Genomic DNA, 26439 nt, shown 5'->3' on the forward strand with positions numbered 1-26439 from the left:
CTGAGTTTTTAGCGAAAGACGACGGGAAAGATTTGCATGGTGTTTCACCCAATGAGTTCGAGAAGCTTCCCACTGCCACACTCGACCGTGAACTGGGGAGCAGAAGGTTTGCGTCCGTGGATACTGATGGGATAAACGCTCTTCTACCCAAGAAAGACAGTGAGAGCACCATTCACTGACAGTGAGTGAGAGTACCTTGGGATCATTGTTGCCCGCAGCCTTCGGCCTTGGGCAACAATGATCCCTCAGGGTGACACCATTATGCTGCCCTCCAAACCAGTCACTATTTGTATAATGTCACCCACAATTCTGCAGAGGACAATCAGTGTCAATTAAATCTGCAGGGCCTCCTGACTGAGTTGTCAGACCACCTCCCATTCATTTTGCTCCAATTGCTGTGATAGGTGAACCCAATCAGAAGGAAAGGTTGTGTTTTTACCATCTTTTTCTTGATTGTTTTTTTTTTTTTTTAGCATCATGATATTTTACCATTTGTTCAACACCCGGTAAAAATGTGTAAAATATTTGACTGCATAAGTTGAGGAAAAAAAAATAAACAATAAAAGTCTTCTACTCCAGGGTCACTGACCATGCTCCTAGTATTCAACTAGCCAGCTTTTTTTTGTTTGTTTGTTTGTTTGTTTTGTTTTTCATGCATACCTGCTGCAACCACTGCATGTCTGGTGTTTCCTAGCTCTCTAGCACACCTGAATTAGTCAACTAGCAGTGCCCGGAGCAGTTAGAGCTGGAAAACATGCAGGGCAGGTGATCTCCAGGAGCAGGGTTGGTGACCTGGAATTAAAATATTTAAGGCTATAGCCCAAAACAATAAGACATATCAGTGCTACTTACAGCAACCTTTATCAGCAAGAAGATTCAGATTTTTTACTTAATATTTAATGTTTACTTGGTGATATGCAATAAGCAGATCAGTCCATTTCCCAGACGTTTTTATCAACATTGTCATATGACATTGATTACATGTTAATTCAACTTTCAACATATTGGTAAGTTCATAGTCTCAGGACATCTCTACAGTTTTGAATGTGGTTCCCATTGCAGACTAATGAAAATCATGTAATGCAGCAAATGAGTATGGATTGAACAGTTTGGATTGCCACATCTATGAAGGTTAGTTGGTTTCATTCTTCAAGCCTTCACACAAACTCTGTTTCCCAGGAGTCTTTGGGTTGGTGATCTTTACAGGAATCTCACAAACACTGAAACTTAAGATTCAAGCTAATTTGTGAGCTGTGTATAAAAATGGCTGTAATTCCTAAATCATTACTGCAATATTTTTTCTTACACTCATTGAATCAAACCTGAACATGAACTCCAATTAAGGGTCACGGAGGTGCTGGAGCCTATCCCAGCAGTCATACAGAGTACACCCTGGACAGGATGCCAGTCACGCCTGCATGCACACCTACGGTCAATTTAAAGATTCCAATTAAACCTAACCTGCATGTCTTTGGATGTGGGAGGAAGCCGGAGCACCTGGAGGGAACCCACCCAAACACGGAGAGAACTTGCAAACTCCACACAGAAAGGCCACAGGTGGGAATCAAACCCATGACCTTCTTTCCATGAAGCCACCGTACTACTCCCACCCAAGGAAACTCTCAATTGGTTTTAGAGAATGGAAATAAAGCTGCTAGAATGGCCCAGCCAGTCACCTGACTTGATCCAACAGAAAATCTATGGAAAGAACTAAAGATCAGAGTTCATAGAAGAGGTCAAGATTTGAAGACAGTTTGTGTGGAAGAATGGACCAAAATCACACCTGATGCAACTAGTTCCTCTATAGAGGAGATGTCTTGAAGGTGTCATTACCAAAAAAGGCTTTTCTACAAACCATTAGATAAATTTCAGTAAGCATGTTCAGTACGCTTTCCCTGTGTTTTTACTTTTTTTTTTTACACATAACGTAATTTCTGTACTTATTTGTTTTGGTTTCTTTACATGTGTGGATTACTTGGATTGGTGCCAACATCTAGAAAACATTTCTTGCCAATAGCACCTTTTGAAATATATTTACTGAGAAAAATGGTGACTTGGTCAATACTTATTTTACCCGCTATATGTTTGAGGACTGTGCGGTGAAGCATGCGACAGGGTTGACAGACAAGTTCTATGCTGAGGTAGGATTGCATCAAGAACTGGCTCTGAGCACTTTCTTGTTTGCAGTGGTGATGGACAGGTTAATAGACGAGATCAGACAGGAGTCTGTCTGGACTATAATGTTTGCAGATGACATTGTGATCTGTATTGAAAGGTGTGAGCAGACTGAGAAGCGTGTGGAGGACAGAAAGTGCACTCTGGAAGAGGGGAGTGAAAATCAGCTGGACCAAGACCGAGTACATGAGCATGAAGGAGAAAGAGCATGGCATGTGCAGGAGGAGACAGTGAAGGTGGATGGGTTTAAATACTTGGGATCAACTGTTCAATGTAATGTAATGAAGAGTGTAGTTGAGAGAAGAATAAAAGAATGCAGGCAGGGTGGAGTGAGTGGAGGAGAGTGGCAGGAATGATTTGTGAACTGAAGGTGTCAGAGTGGAAGATGCTTCCATTTCTGTTGGGGGTGATGAGGTTGGAAGGATCAGCTATGAGAATATCAGTGGGACAGCGCAGGTTTTATGGTTTAGAGACAAAATCAAAGCGATGAGAATGAGATGGTTTGGGCACATGCAGAAGATGCTGATGGCAGAGCTGCCAGGCAATTAACAATGAAAAATCTTTCCATTGGAACATCTTTTGTTTTCTGGAAACCATGATGTGTATTGTCCTCTAATTTTAGTTAAGAATGAATGCTAATTTCTCCAAAGTCAAACCATTATTTTGTATTTATTTTTACAGCACAACCTGAGATCCATCAATTCATTTTCTGTACCCACTTATTCCAATTAAGGGTCACAGGGTCAGTGGACATGCAAACTCCACACAGAAAGGACGGGAAGCAATCCTACGACCTTCTTGCTGTGAGGCACCAGTACTAATCACTAATCTACTGTGCCACCCCATAACCTCAGATTAAAAGACAAAATACAAACATAAAAAGTGACATAACATAACTAACCGTATTATTTCAAATGTGATTAAGTTTAATTAATTTGCTCAAATCCTCCCTAGACATTAACATGATTTTGATTTTCTAACGCTGAAAGAAATCAAATTAATTTAGTTTCAGCAGGTGCTGTGACAGTACGTAGACAGCATAGGGGCTTACCTTTTCTTGATACTGACGTCTGGATGAATCCAGGGACTGGATTAGTGCGGTCGCGTGTCCGATGAACATGGCATAGCAGGTGGCGCCAACAATCATACTGAGCATGGTCAGCCAGATGTCTGACATGCTCTCTGGGGCTTGTCGTCCATAACCAATGCACAGCATGTGGCTCATGGCCTTAAAGAGGGCGAAGGAATAGAGCTCACTCCACGAGTCGTTCTGCAGAGAGAGGGGAAATGTATGAACCCAAAAATACAGAAGAACATAAAGATGGGGAAAGATCTGAACAAGTAATCAGGGTTATTTTGAAAAAAAAAAGAAACTGAATCCACACAAGTTGGGTCCCTCCTTATGATCCATCTCAAGAGTCATAGTCCCACAAGCAACTGGACAAAAATAAAAATACATAAGAATCTTAAGAAAATAGACTTTACATCAGTGAGGGGAAGACAGAAGAATAAATTAACAACCAGGGATTAACACATTTTTTATCCCAAAGGTCCAAAGGAACCCAGAGATCATAATTTAGGACAACTTAGTATATGTATGAAGGTCAAACCCAGAATTGACCTGAAAGGTTTGCTTAGTAAGGGTCAGTGTAATTACTGTCACAGGTTAAAATTTTGGTTTTCACTCCAATGTCCGGCAAACTTGGCACACATATGTAGGTGGGGCCTGGAATTGCCCAGGTGACATGAAGTTTAATGAAGTCAGTCACTGGGCTGAGACCATTTGGGTCAAAGGTCAAAATTTCAACTTTTTAGCAATCCTGTGAATCACTAAACTAGTATTTAGTTGTATAACCACAGTTTTTCATGATTTCTTCACATCTGCAAGGCATTAATTTTGTTGGTTTGGAACCAAGATTTTGCTCGTTTACTAGTGTGCTTGGGGTCATTGTCTTGTTGAAACGCCCATTTCAAGGTCCTCTTCAGCATAAGGCAACATGACCTCTTCAAGTATTTTGACATATCCAAACTGATCCATGATACCTGGTATGCGATATATAGCCCCAACACCATAGTAGGAGAAACATGCCCATATCATGATGCTTGCACCACCATGCTTCACTGTCTTCACTGTGAACTGTGGCTTGAATTCAGAGTTTGGGGGGTCGTCTCACAAACTGTCTGAGGCCCTTGGACCCAAAAATAACAATTTTACTCTCATCAGTCCACAAAATATTCCTCCATTTCTCTTTAGGCCAGTTGATGTGTTCTTTGGCAAAATGTAACCTCTTCTGCACATGTCTTTTATTTAACAGAGGGACTTTGCAGGGGATTCTTGCAAATAAATTAGCTTCACACAGGCGTCTTCTAACTGTCACAGCACTTACAGATAACTCCAGACTGTCTTTGATCATCCTGGAGCTGATCAAAGGGTGAGCCTTTGCCATTCTGGTTATTCTTCTATCCATTTTGATGGTTGTTTTCCATTTTCTTCCATGCGTCTCTGGTTTTTTTTTTTTGGTCCATTTTAAAGCATTGGAGATCATTGTAGATGAACAGCCTATAATTTATTGCACCTGCTTATAAGTTTTCCCCTCTCCAAACAACTTTTTAATTAAACTACACTGTTCTTCTGAACAATGTCTTGAACATCCCATTTCCCTCAGGCTTTCAAAGAGAAAAGCATGTTCAACAGGTGCTGGCTTCATCCTTAAATAGGGGACGCCTGATTCACACCTGTTTGTTCCACAAAATTGATGAACTCACTGAGTGAATGCCACAATACTATTATTATGAACACCCCTTTTCTACTTTTTTTTAAACTAATAGCCCAATTTCATAGCCTTAAGAGTGTGCATATCATGAATGCTTGGTTTTGTTGGATTTGTGAGAATCTACTGAATCTACTGGTACCTTGTTTCCCATGTAACAATAAGAAATATACTCAAAACCTGGAGTAATCTTTTTAGTCACATAGCACTACTATTATTATGAACACTACTGTATATGAAATGCTTGTGTCAAAATGTGGTGATGTGGGTGTGAGACTGTGATGACACATGGTAATTCTTTTTTTTTTTTTGGCTTCTATTTTGCTCAGGGTTGTAAAGTGAATCTGATATGGATCCACATGTGGTTTACATCACATGCCCTTCTGAAAAAAATATCTAACGTGATCTTGGGCAACATGGTGTCTTAGTGGTTAGCACAGTGAGAAGGTCCCAAGTTCACTTCAGACTTGCTCCTTTCTGTGTGGCATTTGCAAGTTCTCCCCATGTTTGCTTGGATTCCCTCCAGGTGTTTCCTCCCACTTTCAAGCACATGCAGGTTAACTGAACTGGTGACCCTAAATTTACTGTGAATGTGTGTGTCTGCCTATATGTGGCCCTGAGATAGACTGACAGCCTGTCCAATGTGTACCCCACTTCTTGGCCAGTGACAGCTGGGAAAAGGTCCAGTCCCCCCAACCTTTACCTGGAAATGGTGGGTGTAGCGTATGAAAAACACTTTATTTCATCAAGAGAAAAAACAACCAAATTCCAGGTCTGGAAGGGTGGGGTGGTTCTCTTGTGGAATGTAACAAAAAGAATGGAGTTGCAAGTTAACTGTATAAGACAGAAGGGTGAACATGGTCCCAACGACAAAACATGATGGATACATTAAAGGGTAAAACAGATTTTGCACTTTGTCTCAAGAAAAAAAAAAATGTAATCAGAAACTCAGCTGCTATCAGACTGTGTGCAATATCACTTTAAATCCACCCTGGCTACCAGTTTCAGACCAGTATGGAGAAGTTAAATAAATTATTAGTTTGAAATCATTTGAGCAAAAACTGGACCTTCTAATTTTAGAGAAAAGGCAGCATGACCCATAAATACAGCCTGCAGCCTTTAACGCTGCAGCACCTTCATCATTTCTGCAGCTTTGTTCTTCCTGTGTCACCCAGCCTTGTTAAATCCCTGTAGCCCCAGCCCTTGTCTCACCATCATCTATAGCCCTTAAGCTCATTACAATGTTCAGATATCCCACAAACCCTGGCTGCTTGGTCAAACAGTCCCAACTTAACTTTAACCTCAGTCCTCTAGCCTGAGCTGGTGCTGACGCTGAGCCATCAGTATGCTGCTCACATGGCCAGTGCAAAAAGTGAGTTTCTCGAAGCAAGAGCCTGAGCACACAAATGAGTATCTTCAAAAGCACAGCTCCATTCTCTGAGAGACCATCACATATAAGACAGAGAAAGTGTTGAAGAACACCTCTGCATCACCGAGAGCTATTAGCAGTTCTTACAGCACAATGCAGTACAAAGAAACAAAAAACAGCAAATACTGGAGGGAACTCAGAAGGTCAACGTTTTCTGTTGTTCTGTCCCGAGCTTTCATTAAAGTATAAATAATGCAGAAATCAGTCACAATGCTGTGCTACCCACAGCAATGAGGCAGTAGCCATCTTACTGGATGTATATACCCTGAATGTGTACAATTAAAGCAATGGCTATAGAAAAAGTGCCTTTTCCAGTCATTCTCTCCTGACTGAAAACCTTTCGCAGTTTTTGATAAAATACACTGCTAAGATGCACAAAAAGCTGCCTGTTTTTCCCAGACAGCAAAAAAAAAAGAAAGGGCAGCCCATTTATGTGAACCAAAGAAATAAGCTTTTTGTAACTCTCACAGGCTTAGGAAATAAGCTGCTCTTCAAAAACTAGTGAACAGTGAACCAGAAAAGTTCTACACACTCTGGGGTTTACATCGTAATGTTGAAGACCTGAAACAAATGGCTCATGGCTTAGAGAAGACACACTTTGGTGGGAGATGAGTCAGTACTTCAGTGAGTAATGAGGAGATGCCTTGGGCTGTGGTTAGCTCCACAGCCAGCGAGGGCATGACTGAAGGTGTCTGCTTTGTGCTGCTAGTCAGATCATACTGTAATATAGTATACAAATAATGAATGTTTATGAGTTCAATGGTACAAACATTTCATGAGGTGAAAGCTGGAACATACCATTCAGTGAGGCGAAGCTGAGTTGAGTGGCATGTTCTAGCTTTCGCCAAAATAAATATTTGTTCCATTGAAAGAATGTAAAACATTAATTATTTGTTTTATTTAACGGTTAAAATAGATCCTTGTCATTTGATATTTTATTAATTTATAAAACAACAGAAAAGGGACTTACATTTTGGTGTTCCACTGCTGCTAAAGTCCAAATTGTGACCTGTAGTCCAGTGATGCTGTGCACTGACTTTGGACTTCCATAAAAAAAAAAGACTGTGTAGTTCCTCAGTCCAGCCAAAAATCACGTCAGTGTTTCATGTGAGCAGGTCTTCATGCATCCAGACAGCTTACAGCGGAGTGGATTTTGTGTGTTTGTTACAATTAGCAGTGTCAGTTAGCTCAATCAAATCATCGTGTCGTTGTCCCCCACGCACGCGCACACACGCAACCGGGTCAGTCGACTGTGTACGTCCTCAGTGCAGCGAAAAAAAAATCACATCAGAAATGAGTCCAACTTTTATTCTTTCTTCATACTAACAGCCTCCAGACAGCACAGTGGATTTGTTTTGTGTGTGTGTGTGTGTGTGTGTGTCTTACAAGCAGCGTCAGTTAGCTCAATCAAATTATGTCTTGGGAGAGTCATTATCCCCCGCGTGCACACACACACATGCAACCTGGTCAGTGCTTGTGCGTGCACTACCAAAAAAAGACTGTGTACGTCCTCAGTGCAGCGAAAAAAAAAAATCACATCAGAAATGAGTCCAGCTTTTATTCTTTCTTCATGCTAACAGCCTCCAGACAGCACAGTGGATTTGTTTTGTGTGTGTGTGTGTGTGTGTGTGTGTGTGTGTGTGTGTGTGTTGTGTGTGTGTGTGTGTGTGTGTGTGTGTGTGTGTCTTACAAGCAGCGTCAGTTAGCTCAATCAAATTATGTCTTGGGAGAATCATTGTCCCCCACGTGCGCACGCACGCACAAGCACTGACCAGGTTGCGTGTGTGCGTGCGCACGTGGGGGACAGCACAGTGAATTTGTTTTGTGTGTGCATATGCACGCATACCGCATGTGTTTGCGTGCGTTCGCGAGCACGTGTGCGCATGTGCACAAGTACATGCGCGCTTGTGTGCGTGTATGTGCAGAGTGCAATGGTACCAAACATGGAACCAAATTTGCACTCTAAATGGAACCAAGCTGCACTCTAAATGCAATGCAACACAAATGGGATGAATTAATCCATGTCATGTGCCATACAAAGCACCAATCAAATGACAAGGATCCACTCAGCTGTTATATAATACTTCTTAACTAGTGGACCAACGTGCAGACACAGACAGGGAAAAGTAACATGGAGATGATGGCTCTTGTATTAACAAGATTCAACTATGCTTAACTTCTGACATCAACTGTACAGACTGGTGAGACGATGGCATGGATTTTAGAGTAAGGGTGCATGGATGATGAGGGGAGCTGAAAAGCCAGAGGATGGAGTCAGGAACTGGAATCAGGAGCCGGAGATGGAGCAGAGAGAAATAAGCAAAGGTTATGCTCTGACAGGATGGTAGCAGCAGCACTGGGTATTTGTGGAGTACTTGTTTATGCTGATGAGATGCAGCTGGTGCAGCTCTGTTCTGAGTCCAGCACACCTGTTTTCACTCAGACAATCACAGACACAGAAAGGGTTGGGGGTGGGGGTGACCGGAGGATGCAACAGGTTAAGGAGGTGTAGATGAGATGCAGAGTGAATGTCAGAGGAGGTCACTGAAGCAGATGTGGCAGCTCCAAATATGTAGGAAAACACGCTATGGATAGCAGTTACTTTGTCAGTTTCCTGGAACTTTCTTTCAGTTAGAAGTAAAAATAACAATAGAAACTCTGACTGCAGTCTGCACATAATGTTCCATTTTCATAATGGCATCTATAACAAAGTGTATTGTATGCATTGTCATTTTGGTATCACGTCTGTCAGCAATTTAAATGTGCAAAACCACATTAATATTTGTTCCACATCTGATCAGCACCATGGACAGTTCACCGTATGAGGCTCTGGACAGTTTTTCCTGATGCTTTCCGAGAAAGTATTCAAAGTCTTAGATGTGCTCATTATCAGGACACTCAGTGCTGATCTCTTCTGAGTCGTGTGAAAATTTAAAATCTGTGATGTCATTTATTCATTTATTAAATAATCACAAATAAATTATGTATTGTAATTGTTATTATATTACAATAATAATTATTCATTCAATTTTATATGTCTATTTTTAAATATTATGAATATATTAATACAAATATTGGAATTTATTTTATTAATTATTTTGGAAAATATGACTTATTATTATTTGTTGCTGTTGTTGGACCACTTTCACAAGTTTAACCAGATTTTTGGTCTGACCTCTGTTGATGTGACTATAAGTGGTGTATAGGTCCCTCACTCAGTCACTCATTCACTCATCTTCAACCGCTTACTTATACTAAGGGTCACAGGGGGCTGGAGCCTATCCCACCAGTCATAGGACAAACAGGGTACACTCTGGGCAGGATGCCCGTCTGTCACAGAGCCACATATAGACAAACAAACACATTCACACCCACATGCACACCTGCGGACAATTTAAAGTTTCCAATCCACCTAACCTGCATATCTTTGGATGTGGGAGTTAGCCAGAGCACCCGGAGGGAACCCACGCAAACACAGAGCGAACTTGCAAACTCCGTGACCTCCTTGCTATGAGGCAACAGTGGTAACCACTAAGCCACCATGGTGGCCATGTATAAGTCCCTTTCAAACATAAACAGCCCAGAAAGACATCCCTCGATTCATTTTCTATACCGACCTACTCCAATTATGTGTCCCAGATAGACATAAACTAGAAATTTGATATAGCTATGGACTTTGTGTTTTTATTACACATTCAATGTATTCTGTTGGTATGTACAACCCCAATTCCAATGAAGTTGGGATGTTATGTAAAATGTAAATAAAAACAGAATACAATGATTTGAAAATCCTCTTCAATATATATTCAATTGAATACACCACAAAGATAAGATATTTAATGTTCAAACTAATAGACTTTGTTGTTTTTGTGCAAATATTTACTCATTTTGAAATGGATGCCTGCAACACATTTCAAGAGAGTTGGGACAGGGCAACAAAAGTCTGGGAAAGTTGATGAATGCTCAAAGAACACCTAATTGGAAACAGGTGAGTGTTATGATTGAGTATAAAAGGAGCATCCCCAAAAAGCTCAGCCATTCACAAGCAAAGATTGGGCGAGGATTACCACTTTGTGAACAACTGCATGAAAAAATAATTCAACAGTTTAAGAACAATGTTTCTCAATGTTCAATTGGAAGGAATTCCATCATCTACAGTCCATAATACGAGGAGATGTCTTGGGCCGTGGTTAGCTCCATGGCTGGCAAGAGCATGTTTTGATTTTACTGAAGATTCAAAGAATCTGGAGAACTTTCTACACGTAAGCGGCAAGGCCGAAAACCTACACTGAATGCCTGTGACCTTCGATCCCTCAGGCGGCACTGCATTAAAAATCAACAACATTGTGTAAAGGATCTTACTGTGTGGGCTCAGGAACACTTCAGAAAACCATTGTCAATTAACACAATTCATCGCTACATCTACTAGTGCAAGTTAAAACTCTACCATGCAAAGCGAAAGCCAGACATCAACAACATTCAGAAACGCCACCGCTTTCTCTGGGCTTGAGCTCATTTGAAATGGACAGACGTAAAGTGGAAAAGTGTGCTGTGGTCTGATGAGTCCACGTTTCAAATTGTTTTTGGAAATCATGGATGTCGTGTCCTCCACACAAAAGAGGAAAAAGACCATCCAGATTGTTACCAGCGCAAAGTTCAAAAACCAGCATCTGTGATGGTATGGGGGTGTGTTAGTGCCCATGGTATGAGCAACTTACACATCTGTGATGGCACCATCAATGTTGAAAGGTACATCCAGGTTTTCGAGCAACACATGCTGCCATCCAAGCAACGTCTTTTTCAGGGACGTCCCTGCTTATTTCAGCAAGACATTGCCAAGCCACATTCTGCATGTGTTACAACAGCGTGGCTTCGTAGTAAAAGAGTGCAGGTACTAGACTGGCCTGCCTGCAGTCCAGACCTGTCGCCCATTGAAAATGTGTGGCGCATTATGAAGAGTAAAATATGACAACGGAGACCCCGGACTGAACAACAACTTAAGTCGTACAATACCGTTTTTCTCAATCACTTTGGTGCATTTCTCACAACAGTATTAAACTTTGCACAACAGTTAGTGCAACCTCCACAACATTCAGTCATTTGAGCACAACCTAGTGGCAGTTTCATGTTCATTTCATCAAAGTGCACATTCGGACTTTTGGACATGTAGCAATTGAGTACATACAACTCTCTGCAGTTTGATCACTTTTACTTGTTTTTGTCATGTTCATCAAAATAAACTATTCTAGTAAAGGCTGAATAGTCATTCTCTCTACAACTAATAGTCCTCGTTTCATTGCTTGAGTCATTCCACTCAAAATTGTTGAACACGTCAAAATGTGTCAAGCACTTATGTTATACATATATACACACACACACACATATATATATATATATATATATATATATATATGAAAAAAGTAGATTTGACACATGAAAAGTGATTCAGTTTGTGTTATTCCATCAGTTGCCAGTGTTTTTTATGACACTGTGCTGTGACTGACTAAATGTTTCTGTTGGAAGACAACATGTGTCAGTGCTTTGGTAGATTTGGTGAACTGTGTTAGTGTATTGTATTTTGGAAGTGTGTGTCTGTGTTTATTCAAACTGTGTGAGTTTGAGCATGAAATTACCTGTTTGGGGAATTGTGTGTCTCAGGTGTGATGTGCGTTAACAGTTTTGAAAAAGTGTTTAAGGTTCTGACAAACGGGTCATAGCGGTTGTAAAAACTGTAATGAGAAGGGTGTGTGAAGCATTAGTTGCAACCAGTGATGAGACACTTTTTCACAGTCACTCCCAGTTGAATCCTATGAACCCCCACTTTACAAGCATGTATAAACCAAGAGGCATGATAGGCACAAGGTGCATACTGTATCTACAATATGGCAACACATGGAAGGTCAGCCTCGCAGAAGAAGGGTGAGGATGCATGGAGAAAGGGTACAGAACTGGGGAAGAAGAGGTCAACCACATACGCAGATTCCTGATGAAATCAGGGCAACAATTGCGGATCATGTTGTCAATCACGGCCTCACAATGGCTGAGGCTGGTTGAAGGGTGCAGCCAAATGTTGGGAGAACCACTGTCAATTCAGTCATACAAACATTTTGTCGGGAGAACAGATGAGAATATTATAATTGACAGTAATTCAGCACTAACCAATTTGCTCTGCACTACTATCATACATGAGGCTTGCATTGGGACATAACCATGTAACATTTTTACACTTACACTTAGACTTACAACTTTATTGAAGCATAGATTTGGTGTGGTATATTGTGTTGTAGTGTCATCATGTAGAACAGTGTTGCCGTACTATAGTACTGTAAAGATTTGTCATATTTACTATACTTTTATTCTGCACCACATAGGACTACAAGAGGTCCCCTTTTTACTCTGCAGCAAGAAGAAGGCATTTGTGCAAAGGTGGTTGTAAACAATGCCATAAGACTGAGAGAAATACAAAGTGCGGTGCTAGAAAATGACAACTTTTTTGGAAATATTCAATCCATATCAATTGCAATCATAGACCAAGTCCTCAGAAGGACTGAAATGTACATGAAACAATGTATAATGTACAATGTGCCCATACACATAAATTCCCAAAGGCACAATGCTGTGAACACATTACAGTAGAACTGCAAAGGGCATATACTGTAAAGTAAAATGTGAAAAATGCATATTCAGTGTCTTGTATAATTTTACTTTAGTTTTCAAAATGCCATAATGGTATAAATGCAGCCTTGAGCATTTTCAAGTAAAATTGCCAAAATGTAACTTTTTATTTCGCATTAGGAAACACTTCCAGAGTGAACTGTAACAATGAAAACATGTTCAAGCCATTTGACTTGATTGTTCAAAGGTGTTGGTGTCAGGACTTGACATTTTGACATCACTGACCCTTTCACTGAAATAAATACTTGCTTTTGAAGAATGAACTACCCATTTTGAGCAAGTGACTTGCTTTTGAGGGATGGACAACCTATTTTGATCAAGTGACTCACTTTTGCAGGTTATCTACTATGTTTTGAAGCTTGCACTAATTGTTTTGAGAAACCCCTTAGCAGTGCAAATGTAAACTGTGTAGTGAGAAATGCACCAAAGTGACTGCGAAAAACTGTAAGCAAGAATGGGAAAGAATTCCACCTACAAAGCTTCAACAATTAGTGTCCTCAGTTCCCAAACACTTATTGTGTGTTGTTAGAAGGAAAGGTGATGTGACACAGTGGTAAACATACTACTGTCCCAACTTTTTTGAAACGTGTTGCAGGCATCCATTTCAAAATGAGCAAATATTTGCACAAAAACAATAAAGTTTATCAGTTTATCACCACAAAGACAAGTTAAATATCTTGTCTTTGTGGTGTATTCAATAGAATATAGGTTGAAGAGGATTTGCAAATCATTGTATTCTGTTTTTATTTACATTTTGCACAACGTCCCAACTTCATTGGAATTGGGGTTGTATGTGTATGAGGTCTGTTAGAAAAGTATCAGACCTTTTTATTTTTTGCAAAAACCTGATGGATTTGAATCACGTGTGCTTGCATGAGCAAACCTTGAACCTTCATGCGCATGCATGAACTTTTTCACGCCTGTCAATTGCATCATTTCCTGGTAAGCAGCCTTTGTGTGAGGACATGTGCAGCGCGCTCGGCGGATTTTCATTTCAAGGAAAAAGAGGAAACGACTGGAGCAGCGCCACATGAAATTTTGCCAGAAACGGGGTGACATCCAGGTGGAAACCATTCGGTTGATTCAGACGGCTTTCGGTGACTTTTCAGTCGTGTGACTATCCGAGAAATTGTGGAAGAGGTGGGCATGTCATAGCATGTCCTGTGAGACTTCAACACGGAGGCGCTTTTGCTCCGCCGTCAGAAGCAGCATGAATTTCACAGCCACTCTTTTCATGGCCAAATCTTCTGTCTTCTACAGTGGAAATCTTCTACAGTGGAAGGTGCCAAAAAAGTGCTTATGTCCACCTCTTCCACAATTTCTCGGATAGTCACACGACGGTCCCGCATCACCACAGCATTCACTTTGGAAATGACCTGGTCATTTCAGCATGTTGATGGCCGACCAGAGCGTGGCTCACTCTCCACTGTTGTGCAGCCGTCTTTAAACCAGTTGTACCGCTCCTTAATCTGTGTGATGCCCATAGGATCGTCACCGAAATCCGTCTGAATCATCCGAATGGTTTCTACCTGGCTGTCACCCAGTTTCTGGCAAAATGTGATGCGGCGCTGCTCCAGTCATTCCGTTTTTTTCCTTGAAATGAAAATCCGCCGAGCGCACAACACACGTCCCACACAAAGGCTGCTTACCAGGAAATGATGCAATCGACAAGCATGAAAAAATTCACGCATGCGCACGAAGGTTCAAGGTTTGCTCATGCAAACACACGTGATTCAAATCCATCAGGTTTTTGAAAAAAATAAAAAGGTCCAATACTTTTCTAACAGACCTCAGATAGATAGATAGATAGATAGATAGATAGATAGATAGATAGATAGATAGATAGATAGATAGATAGATAGATAGATAGATCTCCCACATTTCTCAAAGTATCGCTGTGCAGCACTCTTTTAACCCATGATGCAAGAGATGAAATGATAAGCAGAAATCATATCTGCTGCAGTAAATATTGCATCACTGGTCAACATGGTTAAGATAATAGGTCATTACGTGCTAATGAGCACAGCTGTCACTCACTGTTAAAAACTACAACCTTCATAGTAACCCAATAAACTAACTGTGCAAGGCCGCTGCCTGTGTGAGGAAAAAAGAAGAGACAAACTCAATTAGCGCTCTTGTTCATTTTATTTGCCATTTTTCTTCACTGAGGGTGTGTGTGATAGCTAATTGTACATAATGCCGTTAGTAAGGAACACAAAGGGACCATGGGACATCTATGAATTATGCCGGCATGATTACAGAATCACGGGGAGACGTGCAAGCTGGCACGCTCACTGAGTGTGTGTGTGTGTGTGTTTTCACCTGGCTGACAGTCTACTATCCCTCTGACAGTCAAAAACCGACATTGATTTTGTTTGTTTGGAAGCACTGACATTTCGAGAACACTCGTGGAATTTTAATGTGTAAACTGCAGTAAAAAGGCTTGTTACAAATGTTATCATAAATTATTTAAAATGAACGGGTTGTGTCCATATGTATTATTTACAGCACACTGGGGTCCACAAGTTGCAAGATGGCTTTGTGCCGTGATCAGAATCTTCTCTTAAATGTATTACTGGATGGAGCAAAATCACTGAGAACTGGACAAAACATCAGGGCACCTCTTTGCAAGAATTTGTTTGAAATTTTGTAGCATGATTTTGTATCCAGCTACCTGTAGTTGAATTGAGGTTTTTTTTTTTTTACATTTGCTAGAATTGTCTTAATTTGGACATATTGCAGAAATGTCACTGATGATGCATCCCAGCACAACTGTGAGGTGTATCATCTTTTATCTGGTCTCTATCAGCCACCATACATCTCTGTATTTTTGCCAAACGACAATTGCTAGATATTTCTTCTGTTTTTTATGCATTGTATTGTTATAAAGCACAAACAGTATATTACGAATGCTAAAACAATTCATCAGTTTAAATGACAAAAATGTGCACTAAATTGGATAGCATTAGGTCCATATGTTATTGGACAATAACATCAATTTAAATTTTTGCTCTTTATGCCACAAAAATGAATTTCAAACAAGAAATCTGCTATAAAGAACATGTAATTGCTGTGAACATGGTGGAGTAGACGGACAGGTTTTGGGGTATGACATTTGGTACTCAATGACATTTTAATCCTCTCTAATTTCACTGAGAAAAAGCCCATCAGTGCCCTTTCAACAATATGGTTGTGAGATGAATTTATATTCTAAATTTTTGGGGATTTGTGATGGCGTGGTATCACACAGATGGCCAATTTTTACACAATGACTCACAAAATAGTAGGTCAAGGTCATCACCCTGTGGAGTCACATGAAAGGGTTATGAGATGAGCTTAATCTTGAAATATTTTGGGTGTGCAATGATTTGGTGTTATGCAATCATGTGACAACGGCCAAAAACACATGGACGGACACACACATACACACACACACACACGGAGTGTCTAGTTTTACACACTGACCCACATTTTACCCACAAAAAGTAGCGCAAGGTCATGCCGTGTGAGAGGGCTGTGAGATAAAGCCAGTATCCCAAATGTCTTGGGTTTGCAGTAATTTGGTGTCAAGTAATCAAGCAACAAATTCCATGAACACACACATGCACACACACACAGACGCAAACATGCACAGATGGCCTATTTTTACGTGTTGACCTGGATTTGACCAAGAAGCAGTTGGTCAAGGTCAATGCCCCCAATCTCATTTAAGAGGGCTGTGAGAATAAATTATATCTTGAATACCTCAGGTGTGTGATAATTTCATGTTGATTATCATGTGACAAGAAACCATGGCTGCGCATGCATCCACACAGACACACACCCACATATGGAAGGACACTATTTCTATTTCTAATATTACATTCAAGACATACGGTGCATCCAGAAAGTATTTACAGCGCTTCACGTTTTCCACATTTTGTTATGTTACAACCTTATTTCAAAATGGAGTAAATTATTTTTTCTCCTCAAAATTGTACTCGCAATGCCCCATAATGACAACATGAAAAAAGTTTAGAAATTTTTGAAAATTTCTTAAAAATAAAAAACTAAGAAATTACGTGTACCTAAGTATTCACCCCCTTTGCTCAATACTTTGTTGATGCACCTTTGGCAGCAATTACAGCCTCAAGTCTTCTTGAATATGATGCCACAAGCTTGGTGCACCTATCTTTGGGCAGTTTTGTCCATTCCTCTTTGCAGCACCTCTCAAGCTCCATCAGGTTGGATGGGGAGCGTCGGTGCACAGCCATTTTCAGATCTCTCCAGAGATGTTCAATCAGATTCAGGTCTGGGCTCTGGCTGGACCACTCAAGGACATTCACAGAGTTGTCCTGAAACCCCCCCTTTGATATATTGGCTGTGTGCTTAGGGTCATTGTCGTTCTGAAAGATGAACCATCGCCCCAGTCTGAGGTCAAGAGCACTCTGGAGCAGGTTTTCATCCAGGTTGTCTCTGTACATTGTACATTCATCTTTCCCTCAGTCCTGACTAGTCTCCCAGTTCCTGCTGCTGAAAAACATCCCCACAGCATGATGTTGCCACCACCATGCTTCACTGTGGTGATGGTGCCTGGTTTCCTCCAAACATGATGCCAAAGAGTTCAATCTTTGTCTTATCAGACCAGAGAATTTTGTTTCTCATGGTCTGAGAGTCCTTCAGGTGCATTTTGTCAAACTCTAGGTGGGCTGTCATGTGCCTTTTACTAAGGAGTGGCTTCCGTCTGGCCATTCTACCATACAGGCCTGATTGGTGGATTGCTGCAGAGATGGTTGTCCTTCTGGAAGGTTCTCCTCTCTCCACAGAGGAATGATGGAGCTCTGACAGAGTGACCATCGGGTTCTTGGTCACCTCCCTAACTAAGACCCTTGTCCCCAATCGCTCAGGTTAGATGGGCGGCCAGCTCTAGCAAGAGTCCTGGTGGATCTGAATCCTGTCTCAGAGGTCTACAGACAATTCCTTTGACTTCATGCTTGGTTCATGCTCTGAATGTCAATTGTGGGACCTTAGATGTAGACTGGTCTGTGTCTTTCTAAATCATGTCCAATCAACCGTATTTGATTTTTAATAAATTTGCACATTGTCATTATGAGGGAAAATTTTAATTTCATCCATTTTGGAATATGGCTGTATAACATTAAAAAATATGGAACACGTGAAGTGCTGTGAACACTTTCTGGATGCACTGTAGGTGAGCAAAGTTGTCCATGAACCAAAGGGACAGGAGGTCATCATCACTGCAGCTAGATTCTGGCTGAATGTTAATTCACTATAAGACTCAGACTCAGGCAAGTACATTAACATTATTTTCTGTTTGTTTGTTGCTTAAGATGGTGTTACAGTGGACAGGTATTTCTATTTCATTAACTTTTGAACTGTTTTTTGTCCATGATTATGCCTGGAAGAGTTGCAGCTGTCCAGCTGTCAGCTTGGCAGATGAAGACAGGCACATAGGGTGCAGAAAAAAGCTTGTTTCACTGCAGCACTCCAGGGAGGAACAGAAGAATTGTGGGAAGCACAAATTTGTTGTGTGGAAGTAACACATGCGTGGGACACGTCCATTCATCTGTCCGGGATCCATCAAAGACCGGGCGGTGTGTGTGAGGTGTACTTGAAGTCTGTTTGAGATCCAGAGCATGCCTGTGGCTTCAAGGACCACCATAAGGACTTGTATTTTGGGTGACAGTGAAAAACTGGGAATGACCGTTTTCATGACTCACCAATTGTAATGCACTTTCAATCTCAATTTATTTTCATTTATATAGCACCAAATCACAACAAAGTTGCCTCAAGGCGTTTCACACAAGTAAGATCTAACCTTACCAACCCACAGAGCAAGCACACAGGCGACAGTGGTAAGGGAAAACTCCCTCTGATGATCTAAGGAAGAAACCTCAAGCAGACCAGAGTCAAAGGGGTGACCCGCTGCTTGGGCCACTTTGCTGGGACACTACTCTTCACCACTTGGATGTCTTTTGAGCCATCGATCGTTGTGATAATGTTGCTTATTGTGCAAAGATTTACTGTCAGCTGTACTGCGTAAGTCTGCTTGCATTGTAACGCGCAGTGTTAAAATCCATCCAATAAGTGTAAACTCGACTGGACAAACTAAGTAGCCACGTAGAAAATCAACCTGCCATTCAATGCTGCTTTGGTTTTCACACAGCTTCATATGCTTCAATCTTTCAAAGTTGCCATGATATTCACACTTTTCCCAAATTGGTTAAACATATGGTGGTGAATACTTATGTACATGTGATTTCTTAGTTCTTTATTTTTAATACATTTGCAAAAACTTTTAAGAAAACCTTTTTCATGTTGTCATTATAGGGTGTTCTCAGTAGACTTTTGAGCAATAAAATGAATTTACTCCATTTTGTAACATAACAAAACATGGAAAAAATGAAGCACTGTGAATACTTTCCAGATGGACTGTATATCAATAGGATTAAATAGATTCTGCAGTTCATTACATTTTCAGAATGGTGACACAAGCCTTGTGTGCTTGCTTCCCAAACAGAATATCCCCCTTTCAAGGCTCTCTCTCCCTCATTCTCCTTTTATTCAGTTTCTGCAAATTACATTGGTTTCTTTAAAGGTGTTTACATATTTTACTGTATTTTTCACAGAATTATTTTGGCAACCACAGCTGATTTTACTTCCCTTAGGCCACATTAACTATGAATTTTCAGATTTTTTTTTACAGTGTGCCTGTGGAGCATATGTGGCAGGAGTAGTGACCAAGCAGTTAAGTACACTTTTTGCTAGTGTGGAAGGCTCCCGGTTCAAGACCACCCTTGTCCACTCTTCGTGTTCTGCCTTTCAGGCATCTTAGTTCAGTTTGTTAAAGGGAGTTTTATTTTGACAGGCATGCTTTTATTTTGACACTCCAAACTGCAATAGAGCAGGAAGTGCTGTGTACGTGCGTCTTGTGATATCCACGCACGCTGTTGCAGACAGAGATGAGAGCTTACAGTCTAAAATATGAAAAAGGCTAAACCTTTGGGTATTTCTTGGAGAAGCAACGCCTGTAAGTGTTATCTGTTTTTCATTGTAGAATCTGTGCCAAAAAATAAGTTTGTGAAGCTAGCTAGAGTCAATGGGAAATATTACCCACATTGTTTAAGCTAATTATTTCTACCACTAGTTGGAGCTGTTTCACTGCTCATTCTTGGAGACTCATGTTGAGTGATAATTCATTTGCTGTTTACCTGTTGATATATGCAGCCATTTGTGGGTAATGTGTTATTATTTTATGGTGATTTTTATATTAGCAACCACAAGCTTTAAGTTACAATTTACTATGAAGTTATATATTAATGAAAAGAGATAGGTAATTGCAGATTTTCTCTTTATTTTTTCCAGTTTCACTCTGTATTCAAAACGATTTGGAGACTGTGTAATAAATTCGCAAACTACAACAAGGACACATCCTTCATCGAGTCAGAGTTTAGCTCACTGTCTAGTCGAAGCTCCTACGCCTCAGCGAGGACAGTATACTTCGTATAATGTGGAGTTGCATCAGGAAGGGCATCCCATGTAAAACATGCACCAAATTAACATGCAGAGCCACCTCGGATCTGCTGTGGTGACGCCAACTGAAAACAAGGGAGACTTACTTACCTGTGGGGCATATGTAATGATGACATTACCACGCCTTCAATTTCAATTTATTTTCATTTATATAGCGCCAAATCACAACAAGGTTGCCTGAAGGTGCTTCACACAAGTAAGGTCTAACCTTACCAACCCCCAGAGCAACAGTGGTAAGGAAAAACTCCTCTGAGGAAGAAACCTGAAGCAGACCAGACTCAAAGCGGTGACCCTCTGCTTGGGCCATGCTACATACACAAATTACAAAACATTTCACAAAACTAACAGGAAATGTTGCCAGTGCACAGGACGGTTTCTGGAACAGATACCACACCTATCTCTGGATAAAGCTGCACCTCAAACAGAGAGGAAAGAAAAAAAAAAAAAGCAGAATCAGGCATCAGAAAGACAAATCCATTGTAATTTGTCAGCATTAAGCAACAAGAAAAACAGAAGAAATATTAAGGTGATCACTGGCCACTAGCCCTAAGCTTCACTAAAAGACCCAGAATTTAGATAAAGTTGAGGCTGCGGCCCGTTTCGTTTACTAATAAAATGAATTAAAAGAGTAAAAAGCATAGAAACATACTATGCCAGTATGCTAGCTATACAAAAGGGAAAATAAGTGGATCTTAAGTCTGGACTTGAAAGTTTCCACAGAATCTGACTTTTGTTTTTTGTTTTATTGACGCAGGGAGATCATTCCACAGAACAAGGGCACCTTCAGTTTCCAACTTCACACTCATCACCCTGTCAGACACTTGCTTAACCTTAAACACACTTTTAATATACTCTTTCTTTACAATGACCTCAACACCATTTCTCCTTCCATCTACACCACGATACAACCATTTAAAGCCACCTTTTAAAGAAAAATATACATGGAATTTTTTTTTTTCATAATCAAACTAATGCATTAGGTTGTCCTGCTTCTCCATCTCCTTGAGATAATGATTGCTCCCTTCACACATTGGGATGATTTTGCTTATTATTATTATTATTATTAATGTTATTATTAAGTCATTAGAACTAAATTTAGTGTGTACTAATTAGCAGCGTGAATATGTTTGTCTGTCTATATGCAGCCCTGCAATAGACTTGTGTCTACCCCAGGTGTACACCTTCTCTTGCCCTATGACTGCTGGGATAGGCTCCAAGCCCTCATTTTATTGAATTTAAATTAAAATAAAATTGCATTAAATCAATCCTGGGCTATTTCTGTTCTGTGTGTAAAAGTGTCCTTAAGCAAGATACTGAACCCCAGATGGCTCTTCGCTCCAAGTCTAAATAAAATCAGGGACAGTTAGCATCAGGAAGAGCATCCAGCTGGAAGAAATACACACACTAATACAAGGGAAAACGTGGTCCCATATGAAGAAAAGTAACAAGGATTATGTACATTATTGAGTCCAGTGATATAGAATGGAAGAGGTCATTTATACCATATGTGATTAGACCTGAAAGCTGACACTCGCACACACTCTCCCTGCCTGCATACACATATCTCACAAAGTATGTGCCCATTATTCTTCTGCAGCCAGACAGTTCAACAGCTTCAGTTACTGAATGAATAAAGATATTCTTAACTTTCATCACAGGAGTCATTTGTGAAGAGCTCCTACACCCCATCCCCATCTTTTTTTCCTCTACATCTTTGAGTGTGTGTACCATATGCATAGATAAAACAGCCACTTAAGCTGGGGTGCTGTTGCTGTAAACAGCAGTTTGTCTTCTGCAAGCATGTTGTCTAGCAACAAGATAATGCCTAAATATTACGCACTGATAGAAGAATTCAGAGTGAAGGAGGAGAGAGGCTCATAGAAAGATAGGGGCTTTATTCTAATGCAATTGATCTGAGAGACAGTCAGACTGAGGAAGATGGAAGAAAACCACAAAGCCACTGGCATAATGGTGTTCCGCCCTCATCATCTCTTTATCTGATGTACGTATAATAAATACCACTGTCTGCTGTGGGCATGTGTATTACAAGGCACACATATCCTTTTTACGTGTTTATTTATTTATTCATCCTTTATTCAACCCGGTCAGTCCCATTGAGGCCGAGATCTCTTTTAGAAGGGAGACCTGGACAATTATAAAGTTTCCAATTCACCTAACCTCTTGTCTTTAAATGTGGGAGGAAACCACAGCACCCAGAGGAAACTATATCATTTGGACTCAGCACCCACAAATTAAGCTAAATCAGTTCTCAAAGTCCATACAAGAAAACAAAAAAAACTTTGTTGACCAGTGTAATCTTCACTGAGAGATGATTGACAGGAGGAGAATGATTATTTTGAAGGGCGCGTGGTTTGTTCTGTGCAAACCACTTGTTTATTATAAGCAAGTATTCAATTATTCAGCCTCTTAAACCACATAGCAGACAGGGGTTTGGTATATATGCCACAACCAAGGGTTTACCAGCCAGACAAGTACATGATTAATTTTGGAGAAGGGTGAGACAGGGAAGTCGATTGATCACAGAAACTGGGGGACATTTCTGGAACAGTTTTTTTGTCTTGTCTTTTGTCTACTTTGTTTCCTCTATCAGTAAACTCTGGCGTGTTTCATAGTTTCTTTTTCCTACACTGTCCATCCCATTTCAGTGAACCTGCTCAAAATGATCAGAGAGTTACTGATGTTAGAAATTCGCAGGAGAGAGCTGAGAACATTCTGACAGCAGATCTTACATGAAAATTGCAAGAAGGTTGTCATGCATATGGAGAATGTGGAGCATTCTGAAGCAGGTCCAGCTAATTTCAGCAAACATTTACTAACCCAAGACAGAGACAAACGGACCACCATAATGTGGAAACACACGTCACCGCCTACTCCAAAGAAGGGTGTTCTGCTTCTGTCTGAAGGAAAGGTGATGACCTCAGTATTCTGGAATGTAAAGAGCATTGTGTTTGTGAACCACCATCCTAAGTGGCAAACCATAACTGGAGAGCACTATGCCAACTATCTGGGGCAACTCTGAGATTATCAAGACTAAATTCTTGCAAGACCAGATAACTGCGGTCTTGTTTTATCAGGATATTGCTGCGGCTCATATAACCATGGCTGCTGTGCATGGCTGTGGCTTCCAGCTACTACACAAATAATGATTGTTCATGAATGCAATGTAAGAATATTTGGAGAAAGTACCAATATTGTTTCCATTGCCGGAATGGAAAACTTTCATTAATTGTTTTATATGACACCTAACTAGATCTGTATCACTTTATATTTTACACAGTTTTTTTTTTGTTTGTTTTTTTTGTTTGGTTTTGTCATCATGCACCCGGGTCCGCTGACATGCACCTGATTTCAGCAGCACTCAGGAACGAAGCAGTGTGTGGGGGAACACGTCTGCTTTCTTCACTCCAGCGAAAAAACAACCAGTTCTTCTTCTGGCAGCATTTCAACAGCCCCTAAAGACGTCTCTGCAAACACTGCAGCTGCAGGATTTAGCTTGTATTATGGGAGCTTTTTTAATGAAAAGCTAATGGTGTGCTAATTGCAAAACATGGAAGAAAAAAAATACACTGAAAATAGTACAAAAATACACACTAGTAAAAAAGTCACTCATGAAATGGGACAAATAATATAAACCACCAATCAAATGACAGTGATCTATTTAGATGCCATATAATGGACAGTGGATCATATTGTACTGATTTCTATCTGTTTCCATACAAGAGAAAAAAAGAAATGGAAAAATAATCAAAGGGATGATGATGACTGCATATCATGTGCTGCTGAAGATCTTTCTTTTAATTATCAGGCTTAAAGCTTCTCTACCAAAGTGTTTCAAGAGCTGCAGTTCCAGTTTAAGAACCGCACAAGGCCAAAGTGGTCAGTCTATGAACTTTTTAGCCAAACCTCACATACCAATAACATTGTTCACATGAAAACATATACAATATGTGTTCTTGCAGTGATTTCAAATAGAACACAATATATGTATGAGACCAATATGTGAGACAGAGCAAACGTGTTTTCTTTTTTCTGTCTCTATCTCCACAGCCTAAGTGCATGGATATTGCACAGCAATGGTGAGGTCCAACACATATCTAGATGCTGGAAGAAGGAGCTTGAGGTCTAAACTCTAAGTAGTTAAGTTCATGAAATCTATGACAGTAAAAATGCAGTCATACCATGATAGAGTGAATTTAACACTATGTGGAGTGGAGCTACATGCAGGGCCAATTTAACTGCAAAATTAAATGAACGTGAGTATAGTTGCCAAGCAGACACAATCACATAGGCACTCACAAGCATTTTGAACTATTACTTGGAAAATGGCAAACAGGCACTCATCAGGCATCACGTTCAGTCAGACATTCATAAATGAGTTAACTGTGCTGTATTTAAGCACATTTCTGAGTCAGACTGACACCTCTAGGTATCTGGAGACACTGACTGACTTTTGGTTTTGTGTGCATAGTTTCTTTCTGGCAAATCAATTTTCATAAATAGCAAAAATGAATAAATTAATAAACAAAACAGAAGAAATCATAAGGTTTAGAAAAAAAGAAGATATTGTGAGAAAATCTAGGCCAATTGGCTGTGTTCAATGCTCAGTATTTGTGCGATCAGTGTCAGCAGCGTGTCTCAAAGATGTGCTGTTAAAAAAAAAAAAAACTTCAGAAAAAGTTGAATATTCTGCATACAGACTTCATCCAGAGTTTACTTTAACAGGAAGGATGTGTTGTGGGGTACCTGAGTCCATATCTGGGAAGAACTGTTGTGATAATGCATCTGGTTTTGTGTTCATGTACAGTATCTGGGTCTGTAAGTGATAGAAAAGTTGAAACGTCCAAAAAAAAAAAAAAAAAGAGTCCACCTGGCTTGACAGGCATTGAGTCTCTTAGCATTCTGGGTATAGGTAAGGTTCTTATAGTCAGTCCAGACAATGAAAGGCAGTCTGAACCCTTCCAACCAGTGCCTCCACTCCTCCAGGGCTTCTTTGATGGCTAGCAGTTCCCGGTTACCTACATCGTCGTTTACCTTAACTGGAGACAAACAGTGAGAAAAAAAAATGGACAGGGATGTGATCTATTATCTGACCCACTCTGCAAAAGGACAGCCCCAATTCCGCTACCCTGAACTGGTGGCTAAGGTCCAACTGAATGAGAATGGGCATGGAGATGAACAGGCCTTTGAGATGGGTATAGGCCTGGGCAGTTGCGAGTGTCCAGCTGAATTTGGTCTTAGATGAGGTAAGGGCTGCAAGTGGTAAAGAAACCTGACTGTCGTTATGGATGAATTTGTGATAGAAATTGGTGAGTGCGAGGAACCGTTGAAGCTGTTTTAGTGTAGTGGGAGTTGGCCATTCATGTATACTTCATAGATCTTTTCATGCAGATTCCCCCCGATCAGATGCTCAAAAATGTAATTCCCCACATAACGCCAAAAATCGGGGACCTGACCTTCCACAGAGCTGTTATCGACATCAACACCTCCCCCCAGAGCAAACTCGTCAGGTAAGATACTTTACGTTGATCAGTGCTGAACTTTGAGGGTCACTGATAAAAATCCATTTAACACTGCAGTAGAAATGACAAACAGGTGGAGAACCTGCATGAAAACGGTTCAAGATCGCAAACCAGAGAGTTGTGTGGGTGTAACTGGCATGCTCATGGTTACTACTTGTGGGGTGCTTGAGGCTTGGCAGGTACTGGGTGTAGGAAACACTTTGGCAAACTCTTCGGTGAGTGAGGTGAATTGCGTGCAGAGTTGTGATGCCTGAGCTGTGAGTAGCTGATTGGTGTCGTGGAATTCCATGATTTGTTGCTGGTGTTGACTGAGAAA

General features: G+C 40.5%; 1 protein-coding gene across 1 annotated transcript in view; it reads right to left on the reverse strand.

Moving 5' to 3' along the window:
- Positions 1–26439, reverse strand: part of hcn2b (hyperpolarization activated cyclic nucleotide-gated potassium channel 2b) — a 162018-nt gene that overhangs the window by 54492 nt on the left and 81087 nt on the right. Inside the window, exon 4 of the mRNA XM_034180268.1 lies at positions 3227–3445. Within this exon, the coding sequence (XP_034036159.1) occupies positions 3227–3445 (219 nt within the window). The remainder of the gene's footprint in view (positions 1–3226; positions 3446–26439) is intronic.

Source organism: Thalassophryne amazonica, chromosome 10, assembly GCF_902500255.1.
Source record: "Thalassophryne amazonica chromosome 10, fThaAma1.1, whole genome shotgun sequence".
NCBI lineage: Eukaryota > Metazoa > Chordata > Actinopteri > Batrachoidiformes > Batrachoididae > Thalassophryne > Thalassophryne amazonica.